Source organism: Coregonus lavaretus (genome assembly GCF_964263955.1).
Source record: "Coregonus lavaretus genome assembly, chromosome: 16".
Classification (NCBI taxonomy): domain Eukaryota; kingdom Metazoa; phylum Chordata; class Actinopteri; order Salmoniformes; family Salmonidae; genus Coregonus; species Coregonus lavaretus.
This window is the reverse complement of record NC_140003.1, coordinates 23,882,426-23,896,027: the sequence shown is the minus strand read 5'-3', so window position 1 is coordinate 23,896,027 and position 13,602 is coordinate 23,882,426. Positions and strand designations below refer to the sequence as shown.

General features: G+C 43.5%; 1 protein-coding gene across 1 annotated transcript in view; it reads left to right on the top strand.

Moving 5' to 3' along the window:
- The window catches only part of LOC311144067 (solute carrier family 49 member 4-like), a 61,452-nt gene extending 50,941 nt beyond the window's left edge, over positions 1–10,511 (top strand). The window contains exon 9 of the mRNA XM_084180019.1: positions 7,813–10,511. Coding sequence (XP_084036145.1) covers positions 7,813–7,928 — 116 coding nt within the window. The 3' untranslated portion in view covers positions 7,929–10,511. The remainder of the gene's footprint in view (positions 1–7,812) is intronic.
- The last annotated feature ends 3,091 nt before the right edge of the window (positions 10,512–13,602 follow it).

Here is a 13,602-nt window from a genome sequence, read left to right as displayed (position 1 = left end):
AATTTATTTGCAAAATATGGTGGAAAATAAGTATTTGGTAAATAACAAAAGTTTCTCAATACTTTGTTATATACCCTTTGTTGGCAATGACACAGGTCAAACGTTTTCTGTAAGTCTTCACAAGGTTTTCACACACTGTTGCTGGTATTTTGGCCCATTCCTCCATGCAGATCTCCTCTAGAGCAGTGATGTTTTGGGGCTGTCGCTGGGCAACACGGACTTTCAACTCCCTCCAAAGATTTTCTATGGGGTTGAGATCTGGAGACTGGCTAGGCCACTCCAGGACCTTGAAATGCTTCTTACGAAGCCACTCCTTCGTTGCCCGGGTGGTGTGTATGGGATCATTGTCATGCTGAAAGACCCAGTCACGTTTCATCTTCAATGCCCTTGCTGATGGAAGGAGGTTTTCACTCAAAATCTCACGATACATGGCCCCATTCATTCTTTCCTTTACACGGATCAGTCGTCCTGGTCCCTTTGCAGAAAAACAGCCCAAAAGCATGATGTTTCCACCCCCATGCTTCACAGTAGGTATGGTGTTCTTTGGATGCAACTCAGCATTCTTTGTCCTCCAAACACGACGAGTTGAGTTTTTACCAAAAAGTTATATTTTGGTTTCATCTGACCATATGACATTCTCCCAATCCTCTTCTGGATCATCCAAATGCACTCTAGCAAACTTCAGACGGGCCTGGACATGTACTGGCTTAAGCAGGGGGACACGTCTAGCACTGCAGGATTTGAGTCCCTGGCGGCGTAGTGTGTTACTGATGGTAGGCTTTGTTACTTTGGTCCCAGCTCTCTGCAGGTCATTCACTAGGTCCCCCCGTGTGGTTCTGGGATTTTTGCTCACCGTTCTTGTGATCATTTTGACCCCACGGGGTGAGATCTTGCGTGGAGCCCCAGATCGAGGGAGATTATCAGTGTTCTTGTATGTCTTCCATTTCCTAATAATTGCTCCCACAGTTGATTTCTTCAAACCAAGTTGCTTTCCTATTGCAGATTCAGTCTTCCCAGCCTGGTGCAGGTCTACAATTTTGTTTCTGGTGTCCTTTGACAGCTCTTTGGTCTTGGCCATAGTGGAGTTTGGAGTGTGACTGTTTGAGGTTGTGGACAGGTGTCTTTTACAACAAGTTCAAACAGGTGCCATTAATACAGGTAATGAGTGGAGGACAGAGGAGCCTCTTAAAGAAGAAGTTACAGGTCTGTGAGAGCCAGAAATCTTGCTTGTTTGTAGGTGACCAAATACTTATTTTCCACCATAATTTGCAAATAAATTCATTAAAAATCCTACAATGTGATTTTCTGGATTTTTTTTCCTCAATTTGTCTGTCATAGTTGACGTGTACCTATGATGAAAATTACAGGCCTCTTTCATCTTTTTAAGTGGGAGAACTTGCACAATTGGTGGCTGACTAAATACTTTTTCCCCCCACTGTATCATTTGTAAGCACAGCGTATTAAACAGAGGACAGACTATCTCTACCTCGCTTTCTCCATCATTTTCCTGGTTTGAACAGGAGCAGGTCTGGAGCCTGTAGAAATTAAAGTCAGTGGACCCAAAGCATTAGGCCTCCTCTCTGTGTGTGTGCATCCCAAATGGCACCCTATTTCCTATATAGTGCACTACTTTTGACCGGGCCCGGGTCAAAAGTAGTGCGCTATGAAGGGACTAGGGTGCCATTTGGGAAGAAACCCCTGTTTCTCTCCTCTGTTTGCTGAGCTCCATTCTGTTTGCAGAGCTCTTCTTTGTCTGATTAGCCTTAACTGGAAGGTTAGACAATCACAAAGTCACTAAGGTGGAATGATGAATAATGCTTCGAGAACTTGACAGGATTCCCCCCTCAAACACTTTTGAGTAAATAGATAGAAAATATTCATATTTCTGCGAACTGCATTACTATTCATGAGATTCACTGGGTCCCCCAGAGTACAGGTGGTGGATAGTCTGGCTGGTCCCCCAGAGTACAGGTGGTGGATAGTCTGGCTGGTCCCCCAGAGTACAGGTGGTGGATAGTCTGGCTGGTCCCCCAGAGTACAGGTGGTGGATAGTCTGGCTGGTCCCCCAGAGTACAGGTGGTGGATAGTCTGGCTGGTCCCCCAGAGTACAGGTGGTGGATAGTCTGGCTGGTCCCCCAGAGTACAGGAGGTGGATAAGTCTGGCTGGTCCCCCAGAGTACAGGTGGTGGATAGTCTGGCTGGTCCCCCAGAGTACAGGTGGTGGATAGTCTGGCTGGTCCCCCAAAGTCCCTATAGGAATGCAGAGACCATTGGTTTACATGTTGTTGAGACAGCTAATTAAAAGGCAACAGTAAACATGTCGTCCCCCCACGAATGATGCCATTTTGTAAATGGTGGCTCTCTATGGCAAGACGCGTCATTCACCCAAGTTTCGTCAAAATCGGGCCAGTGCTGTCTGAGATACCGCGTGTGACGAACGTACTAACGGATGGAGACTATGACTAAATCCAGTTCCTGTTGTCTGTGTCCTGTTTATCAATCAATGGGGATGAACTGAGGATAACATTCCACCACCACAAAACAGAGATTTGTAAGGAATATGACAGTATGATAGCACAGGAGGTTGGTCGCACCTTAATTGGGGAGGACGGGCTCATGGTAATGGCTGGAGCGGAATAGGTGGAATGGTATCGAATACATCAACCACATGGTTTGATGCCATTCCATTTGCTCCGTTCCAGACATTATTATGAGCCATCCTCCCCTCAGCAGCCTCCACTTTATGATTGGGCTCCAATATTTTATTTTCTACCTCTAATTCATCCTTCATTCATTTCAGCCTTATACAGTAATTGATGTGGCATATGTGGTGGTGTGGAATTAAAAACGGAAGAATTCCATATAAATCTTTGCCTTTTCAAAATCAACCCCACTCCCTCCTACATTTTAAATTGGCAATCTCAGCCTGAAAGATGTTCATTTATTTTTTGGTTACAGTTGATTTTAAATTTCCATTCGCTGCTCACTGCCAAAAGAACAAATTCTGAAGTATCAATCTTTTTTTTTTTTTGAACTTATACGTCTATTTTAATATTGAAGGGTTGCAAGGGTCTCTGCTCAGCGGATCCCAACTTCCTTCTATTCCAGCAGGGTATTTAAGGGTGCCTCCCAAATGGCACCCTTTTCCCTATATAGGACTGAGTCTGTCTGAAAACATGAATGGAGACGATTCTGGCTGTATGAATACATGCAGCTGTTGGTACTTTAGATTTCATCGTCTCTGTGTGATTTAGCTATGGAGTGGTGGGTGGAATACAAAGTAGGGAGCCGTATTGTGAAGCGTAGCGTCAAAGATTCCTCGTCTGTGGAGGAGTTAGGGGTTGTGTGGGATTGGCGGCAATATCGTTGGGTTTGTTGTCAAGACTTCTACAAGGAAACAGAGCTGAAATAATTGGCACTTTTCTTTTTTGTCTTAAACTTAGTTTTTGTCATAAACTTTGCTGTATTTGTCTGAAATACAAAACTATGAGATTAATCACATGTTCTTTGGCATATCTGGAATTTGTAACCTTTTGTGAATGTTATGGAGGCATCGGAGACTGTAGCTCCATGTTGATCCATAACAAGCCTTTTGTTATGCAGTTGCACTTTTATTTCTGGGATGTTTTTGAATAATCATTGTGGGAACAGTTGACACTATAATCAAACACGTCCTATTAGAAATACACACAGTCATATTAAAATGACGGAACAGTCTTAATGTCTACCCACCCGGTCTGAATATTCTGACAGTAATAGAAAATCATTATTCAAATTTTGTTTCATTGAACATTTTATGATTTCATGTAATTTATTTCTGGCTAATGTCAGCCAATCAGCCAGCTCCATTCCCCTAAAAAACAGCTCTGTAAAGTTAGAATGAGAAGACATTTAACCAGCTCTCAAACGCTACGTCCATTTTAAACGCAGCATCATCGGCCACAATTAGGAATGATTGCGGTATGATAAGTGGCTTTGGCTCCTGATCCAGCGTTCATCCACCAAGCCCCTGTGTGTCTGCGTGTCTGTGTGTGTGTGTGGTGCCCCAGGGTGATAGCCAGAGGAAGAAGTGAAAACATAATTTAAATTGTCCTTTCTAACTGTCAGTTGGGGATTATCACTGAGCTACTGAAGCTATGATAGCCTGTGAGGAATTGCATCAGCGTATCTCTCCCCAGAGGCTCTTTCATTATTAATGTACAGAAAGGGAAAGGGATTTATGTCCACTCCTATTCCCCTGTGTATTGCTGTTCAAGCAACTTTCTACACACTGCAGCCCCGCCACTCCTCACTGATGATGTCAGTGGGACCATGACCGCTCGAGTTGCTTAGCCAAAATACATGTTGTTAGGCATACATAGACACATTAGCATTCATTCAGACTCCACACCCATTCACATATCTCTCCTCCCTTCTGTTCTCTTAGTCTCCTATCTAAATGGGTGATTCTGGGGCAGGCGGGCTGTGGAGACAGAGCGGTCAGAGAAACACAACTCCATTAACCTGCTTCCACACCACTGCCACACCACCAGGCAACAGGTTACTGAGCTAACCTGATTAATGACGGTGCTACTGCAGGATGAAACATCCTTTTCACTTCTTCTTTCATCTTCCACTGTGCTCTGGACCCACATATGTTCTCTCTGTCCACTGTGCTCTGGATCCACAGATGTTCTCTCTTTCTGTCCACTGTGCTCTGGACCCACAGATGTTCTCGCTCTCTGTCCACTGTGCACTGGACCCACAGATGTTCTCGCTCTCTGTCCACTGTGCACTGGACCCACAGATGTTCTCGCTCTCTGTCCACTGTGCTCTGGACCCACATATGTTCTCGCTCTCTGTCCATGCTTATAGAGAAGGACATTCAACAAGCACAGCACTTACACAAATGACTGATGATTGGCTGAGAGAAATTGATGATAAAAAGATTGTGGGGCCTGTTTTGTTAGACTTCAGTGCGGCTTTTGACATTATCGATCATAGTCTGCTGCTGGAAAAACGTATGTGTTATGGCTTCACTCCACCTGCTATATTGTGGATACAGAGTTACCTGTCTAACAGAACACAGAGGGTGTTCTTTAATGGAAGCCTCTCCAACATAATCCAGGTAGAATCAGGAATTCCCCAGGGCAGCTGTCTAGGCCCATTACTTATTTCAATCTTTACTAATGACATGCCACTGGCTTTGAATAAAGCCAGAATGTCTATGTATGCGGATGACTCAACACTATACATGTCAGCTACTACAGCGACTGAAATGACTGCAACACTTAACAAAGAGTTGCAGTTAGTTTCAGAGTGGGTGGCAAGGAATAAGTTAGTCCAATAAGTAAGTATACAATAAGTATTGTATTTGGAACAAATCATTCACTAAACTCCAAACCTCGATTAAATCTTGTAATAAATAATTTGGAGATTGAGCAAGTTGAGGTGACTAAACTGCTTGGAGTAACCCTGGATTGTAAACTGTCATGGTCAAAACATATTGATACAACAGTAGCTAAGATGGGGAGAAGTCTGTCCATAATAAAGCGCTGCTCTACCTTCTTAACAGCACTATCAGCAAGGCAGGTCCTACAGGCTCTAGTTTTATCGCACCTGGACTACTGTTCAGTCGTGTGGTCAGGTGCCACAAAGAGGGACTTAGGAAAATTGCAATTTGCTCAACACAGGACAGCACGACTGGCCCTTGGATGTACACAGAGAGCAAACATTAATAATATGAATGTCAATCTCTCCTGGCTCAAAGTGGAGGAGAGATTGACTTCATCACTGCTTGTGTTTGTGAGAGGTGTTGACATGTTGAAAGCACATGTCTGTTTGAACGACTGGCACACAGCTCAGACACCCATGCATACCCCACAAGACATGCCACCAGAGGTCTCTTCAACAGTCCCCAAGTCCAGAACAGACTATGGGAGGCGCACAGTACTACATAGAGTCATGACTACATGGAACTCTATTCCACATCAGGTAACTGATGTAAGCAGTAGAATCAGATTTAAAAAAACAGATAAAAATACACTTTATGGAACAGCAGGGACTGTGAAGCAACACAAACATAGGCACAGACACATGCATACACACACATGATAACATACGCTCTATACACACACGTGCACATGGATTTTGTGTTGTAGATATGTGGTAGTGGAGTAGGGGCCTGAGGGCACACACTTTAATGTGTTGTGCAATCTGTTACGGATGTATTGTAATGTTTTTTTAAATGTATAACTGCCTTAATTTTGCTGGACCCCAGGAAGAGTAGCTGCTGCCTTGGCAAATAAAAATACCCACAGATGTTCTCACTCTCTGTGCTCTGGACCAATAGATGTTCTCTCTCTCTGGCTTCAGGAATAGGTTCTGATGTTCTTTAGTACGCTAGTGGAGACACCAATGAAAGGATAAGCAAGAAAAAGTCTACTCTCTATCTCACCCTTATGTCCCCTTCCCCTCTGGATACTATGAATGTTCTCTGTGTACCCCGTTGTAGGTATAGGCAGCAACAATAAGTGAAAGAATAAGCCAAAAAGGCAATGCACCCTTGTCTGCTTCACCTTACCCTGGTGGAGAGGTGGATCTATCCTGGCTGACTCACTCTGAGATGTGCCAGAGGGCCAAATCATATAATTTACCCAAACAGGCCAAATGGCTGACCTAGCCGGAGTCTCACTTCTCACCCATCGATTGAGCCGCTCACTTCAGGGGCAATTGATCAACTGCATTATAGGACCGGGCAACTGAAATTGAAATGCTCTGCAGGGGGAATTAAGATGCATGCTCCACTCAGTTCGGTGTGTTTTGACCTCATTTCTCTATATTTAGTCCTGCTGGTTCCTGCTGGTTCTTTATCAGGGCCCTGCCAGCTGCTAAAGGGCTGTCATCTTCTACCTTATCAGGCCGTATGGTTCCTGTTTTAGTGGTAGGGGTGCTGGGCACCCCGCTCAGTTTCTCTCTCTCTTTTAGTCTCTCTCTCTCTCTCTCTCTCTCTTTCTGTCTCTCTGTTTCTCTCTCACACTCTCTCTCTAGTGACTGTCTTTCTCTTTCTCTGTATTCTGTCTCTTTCTCTCTCGTTCTCTCTCTCCCCCCACGCACACCTCTGCATCATGTTGAGAGGGCATGCCTAGTGATGTGCAGCTGAAAGGAGACCTATCGATTTCTTCCTGGGGCAGTAACAGGAAGTAATGTGTGCGTCAAGGTGTATGTTGCTCTACGTGTGCGTGTTTGTGTGTGTGGGAGTTGATGTGTATAGGTGGAAATAGAACCATGGCTCACACCAATTAGTCCCACTCTCCACATGGCCTTCCATTACCTCTTCATTACATGACTGCTGAGCTTTTTAGCTAGGGCCACTGGAGCTTGAACAGCAAAACAGGAGGGAAAATAAAAACGTAGAGGTTCAAGTTTAGTTCAACGCTGAAGGGGAAAACAGGCCATTACTTACATTATTTAGATGCATGACACCAAGTTCAGCCAATTTCTGAACGATTTCACCCTCTAGGCTATACATTGCGTGATTAGGGCTTGTTTTGAGTTAACGGACATGAATAACTTCCACACATTATACTATTAGAACACATTATACTACTACTACTGCATGTCATCAGTTCGGTTTATACACAGTCATGAAGTCAATACTTTATCTATGTGATTGGTTATTCTTGACATCAGTTATAAAGGTCATTGTGATGTTGATGTACAGTAGTGTACCGATGATGACTTGCCTGCAGTGAGCATAGAGGTACAGATGTAATGAGTAACCTTCAATGATGAGTTACCTACATCTAATGAGCCTTTTCCATCTCTCCTCAGAGTTGTCGTGGCTGAACTGGTGTCTGACGGGCTCCTGTGCCTTCAGCCTTGTGCTCATCCTCTTCTTCAGGGAATCCTACGACCGCCTCTACCTAGACGTCTTTGTCTCAGTCTGACAGACAACACACAAAAAGACTGGAACAAGGAGGAGAACAAAGACTGGAACATTTGAAAAAAACACACTGCACAAAGAAGAAGAGGAAGAAAAAAGAGATATAGGAAGCCCAACATTGCGCTCTTTTACGTTTTATTCAGTATAACTGTAGTTGTAAACATGTAATATGACGGTGGTCGGTGATTCATTGTGATTTCCTTGTAGCCAATGAGAAGCGCCAGACAAGGGCCTCAGGCAGAGTCATTAATGTTAACTCTTTATAAGTGTCGGTTTGGCCTGTTGGTCCTCTGATGCAGCATCGGCTTGTCTTTTTTTATAATGTAAACTACAGTTGAACCTGGTCATGGCATGATGAGGGACTGTTGTTGTCTAAAGATGCACTCTGTGGCAGGTGGTTTCCCTGTGGCCTGGCTATCCTCTGATCTTCATGAGGAAAGAGAAGCCTGATTGGCTGAGTAGCTCTAGCAGCCGATCAGCAGGCCCCACCGTGCCAGTCTGTGCTAACAAGGGACCGCATAGCATTTTAGTCTGCTGGTTATGAATTGCAGGGGGGTAAAACTGTCAAACTAAGCTGTTCTGTAAATGACCTGTGATATTACGTGTCTTTTAATAGTGACATGTGGTCACCTTTTTTAACTTTATCTCCCTCTCTCAAGACTTATTATGCAAGACATTTTTTCTCCCTAAGGGATTTAATTGATTGGAAGCCGCGCTGGTGCCTGCCAGTGTCGTGAGCTATGATTGGACACCACCCTGGTGCACGCCAGAGTGTGTCTCTCTCGGCATGCAAAGTCAGCGCTTTTAACTCTCGTCTCTGTGTGTGTCGAGGCTCTACTGCGTGAGTCTCATGGTGTTACCACACAATCCGTTTTAATGAGCAGTTCAGAATAAGGAAGTAGGAAGTAAGTTTTAACATTAAATATTTCTACATTATTATAACAGATATTTATTTATTGAGGGATAAGAACACTAACACAGTTGATACAGAGACAAATACAAAGACTCTGTAATGAAATATGTGAATACCGCTGTTGCACAGCTGAGACTGTGGTTGATTCTGTATGGAAACCACAAACTATTAAGTCACTTGACCAGGATGCTGCTCTACATTTAATGCACAACGTTCACCAGCAGGAGTCACTGTGCTGAGGACACAGACAACAAGAGGCAGGTAGTGGTTCGGTAAGCAGCGCCTTCCCTTGCCTGGACGGTCAGGGATGGACTTGGAGGGGATGCTTACCTTCCCACAGAGAAAAAACACAGATATTGAACTGATGTCCAACTGACGTCCAACAGGAAAAAGAGGGGAACGGGAAGGAACCACCTCTGCTCAGATTGGGGAGTGACCGGTCCTGTAAGGCACTTCTCTACAAGGGACTGTAACTGGGAACTGACTTTTCAACATGAGTGGCATACCCCCTGCCCCTGTACAAGTGGGGCTAATCCCCAAAACCACTCACCAACTCCCATAACTCGGCTGTGCCACAGCCAACCACAGAAAAAATATGTTTTCCCTGGGGGATACTATATACAGTATGTATGTACTGAATGGCGCTTGGCTTTTCCTTTGTCCTTGTAAAACATGTTTTACTCTCCCTGTACAGAAAGGGTTTTTCTCTTTACCTAGTGGGGTCGTTCCACCAATTCGGTGCCTTTTGAGAACTGTAACTTGGTGTAAAACAATAACATGAATTTCACCTGATTTGAACATTCTGTCAGAGCACATGTTCAGCTTCATAAAAACAAATTTTCCCATCTCAAGAGGGTAAATAAAAAAAATACTATAGTAAGTGCCAAATAAAGTAACAGGGTTGACCGTAACTGGGTTGACCGTAGCAGGGTTGACGAGTTCATCTTAAATCAGCCAGGGGGAATGGAAGCTTGTTGTGTGCAAAACAGGGAGTGGCAATTGAATGCATACTTTTTTTTAAAACATTGTTAACACATTTCTAGCCTGTCTATCTATGGGTAACAGGGTTGACATGTTATGCTTGACCTGCTCAGAGTCGAACCATCTCACCTGCTTTTACACTATGATTTGGCTATTAGATAAAATAACTAGGGCTTTACAATGATGGTGAGAACCTTTTGGGGTTAAGTGGGTTAAAATCTTCCTAGAAGTCACAGAGGGTGCACGGAGGGACTTGTCAAAATGCTGAATTTTGGCACTTAATCCAGTCTTTATTTATTTATTTATTCCTTCAGATTGATTCAATGCTCCATGTTGTCTATGTTAAAGGGCACTTCATTTAATATAATTCGATATTGGTGCACAATTTCTACTTAAAATATCAACGGGACGCCAAAGGCACTCTTTTCGTGGAACGACCCAGTGATGGAACACTTTATCTTTATGCTCTTTACCTTCAATACCTTGTGACATGTTGCCTTAATTACCTGTGATCTGTGCATTCTGTCCTCTCCACCCAGTCTGTATATGTATGTGGACAGTAGTGAAACTCGTTCTATTACACTGCTTATCATGTGTTCCCGGGTTGGGGGTATAGATGTTCTTGTCCTGTGAAAACAAAAACAAATGTATGTGAGATTTTAAGCACCTTATTAAAAATACATTTTGAAATACCGTTTATCCACTCTTCTCTTCTCCTCTATCATCCACACTTATCTTCTCCTCCATCATCCACTCTTCTCTTCTCCTCCATCATCCACTCTTCTCTTCTCCTCTATCATCCACTCTTCTCTTCTCCTCTATCATCCACTCTTCTCTTCTCCTCTATCATCCACTCTTCTCTTCTCCTCCATCATCCACTCTTCTCTTCTCCTCTATCATCCACTCTTCTCTTCTCCTCCATCATCCACTCTTCTCTTCTCCTCCATCATCCACTCTTCTCTTCTCCTCTATCATCCACTCTTCTCTTCTCCTCCATCATCCACTCTTCTCTTCTCCTCTATCATCCACTCTTCTCTTCTCCTCTATCATCCACTCTTCTCTTCTCCTCCATCATCCACTCTTCTCTTCTCCTCTATCATCCACTCTTCTCTTCTCCTCTATCATCCACACTTCTCTTCTCCTCCATCATCCACTCTTATCCTCCCCTTCATTTTCCATTTCACAATGAATACAACTGTAGACCAAGCGTAAAAGTACAAAAAACTGCAGGACATTTCACCTTCTTTTCTTCCAGGAAATGTAAGCTCTCATTTCCCCATTTCCAGTTAATTAAACAAATCAAGATCAACATACATGACCACACTAGTGTAAAGTCCATGAAGACGCCTATTCCCTCTAGAAGACACACACACACACACTGCGTTGCATATACACACATATATGTGCACACACACACACACTCACACACAAGACCCTCTCCCAGCTGTGCATGAAGTCATTTGTAGGCTATCATCAGGGCTGAGTATTGGACTCTGGGGTCCCCATGCATGCAATGTGAGGTGGCCTGCTCCGGCTCATTCTGACTCACTGGCTCTCTGGATACACTAGATGCTATGATTGATTTTAGTTGCAGAGATTCTCTCTTTCTCTCTCGCTCTTGTTTCTCTCTCCTCGATGGAGAGATTTGTTCTCTGACCCATAGGCATGTGTTTGTCTGATTGATCTCTCTCCTAACCCCTCTTCTGTCAGGTGTTGGAGTTGAGTAAAGCACAGAGTGCAAGATGTTCTCAAAGACAAGAGAGAACAGCTACTAAGAAGCTATATGTCCCAGATCTGGATAGCCTGGTCCCAGATCTGTTTGTGCTGTCTTGCCAACTTCTTGTGACAAAGACCATACGAGTTAGCAAGACAGCACAAACAGATCTGGGACCAGGCTATGGTGCAGCACAGCATTGCATCATGACTCGTGGTTTGGATAAGCATTTGTTTGGGTGTGCCTCAGCCTGGATCAGAACACGCAATACACAGTGCTCATGACCCAGGGGGTGAACTGGAATGTAATAGTACTCTAATGTTAGTTCTCACACTGTCCTCTGTGGCAGTGGTTCCCAAACTGTGGCTCGTGGCAGGTGTCCAGGTGGGTTGCGGGATGACATTGCCCAAATGTTTTTAGGAATACATTTTAGGGATAGAAAAACGCTTTCAGTGTAAACTTAAATGACTAAAACCAGATAGAAAGTATGTAGAAAATATAATGGACCTATATATTTTTCAATAATAGCCTATAGTCTTTGAGAATTTAAAATAAACAAAATAAAAGGCCCCCATTGATTTTGTTATATTTGAGCATAAGAACATAGCATTAGCCATGTCAACATGCGTAGGATTGTAGGAAATTAGCTTAAAAACTGCAATATTTTCTCTCAAGTTCTATGGCAAAATGTGTAGAATTGCAGGAAATTGGCTTTAAAACTGCAACAGTTTAGCTTTGAACCTGCAAATATTTTTTACTTATTCTTTGGTCTGTGTATGTTTTTTCCACCGCTCAACCCTTATGGTGGGTCACGACTCAGACACTTCAATTGGTGGGTCATGAAGCAAGGAAGTTTGGGAACTCCTGCTCTATGGGAATAGAGAGGTCCTCAGTCAAACACACAAGTATTTAGCTTTTAGGGTAGTTGGATTGCAGTTCATTGCATCAGTGCAGAGAGCAAGAATAGTATTTATACTGTAGTGTAGTAAGCTTAGAAGCAGAAAGCGTAACGTCTTACTGCTAAGTGGAAAGTTGAAAAAAAGACAGCAACCATGTTTTCTTGTCAGAGAGAGAGATAGGGCAATGATGCATACAGTTTCAATTGTTCAGGAAAACAAAACACAACAATTTGCCTGTTTAACACACACACACAACACAAACACGTCTTTGTTGTTGACAGCAGGTCTGTTGGGAGCAGAGAAGCCTGTTGGAAACAATAGTTTTCATTCTCTGACAAGCAATTTGGTGATTTTCTTTTTGGCTTTGTTCTCTGTCTTTCTATTCCCCCGTTGTTGTTCCTGTCTGTCATAGACTTTGAGACCAAACGGCTGGCTGGTAGAAAATAGGCCTCCCTGTCTGTCCAGGTGACATTTTTATACCCCATAATTTGTGTTCCATTCCAACTGCCACTCTTCACATCTCTGTGTTGTGTTTCTTTTATGATATCGGTAGTTTTCCCCCCCTTATTTTCTATGAAAAGAATGCTTTGCTTCCCTCCATCCTTGGCAAGCATGCAAGTCTCCTGTGTCTCTGTCTCCTTGGCACTCCCTTAGCTACAGTATGTGTCTTAACTGAAAACCCTGGATTATGAAAAATGGGCTGCACTTTCAAGTGGCTCATTTAGCATAAATGCTATCATATTGGCTGTTACTTATCTTCTACATATTACTGGGCTGTAGTGTTGATGAGGATGGATGGGTTTATGGGCCGGAGCTACAAGCTGCATGACAGCTGGATCCTAATTGGAGTATCCATCATCAGTGACTGAGGTGTATACACATACACACACACACACACCATCATAAGTGACCTTGAGGTGTTCCCTGGCGTGTGTCTGGTACCCTCTATCCTTTGGGGACGTATCTTTAAATAAATCCCAACATGTATACAATTTTAACCAGAAGACTGTTGGATGGAGGGATAAGGGAGACATAGGAGGAGGAAACAGACGGCCTTGTAGGGATGTGTGTGAGGGGAATACTTGGAAGTAGATTAGCAGCTGGCAATATATAAAGAAATTCCAGGCCCCATATTCATAAAGTGTCTCAGAGTACCTCATCTAGGATAAAA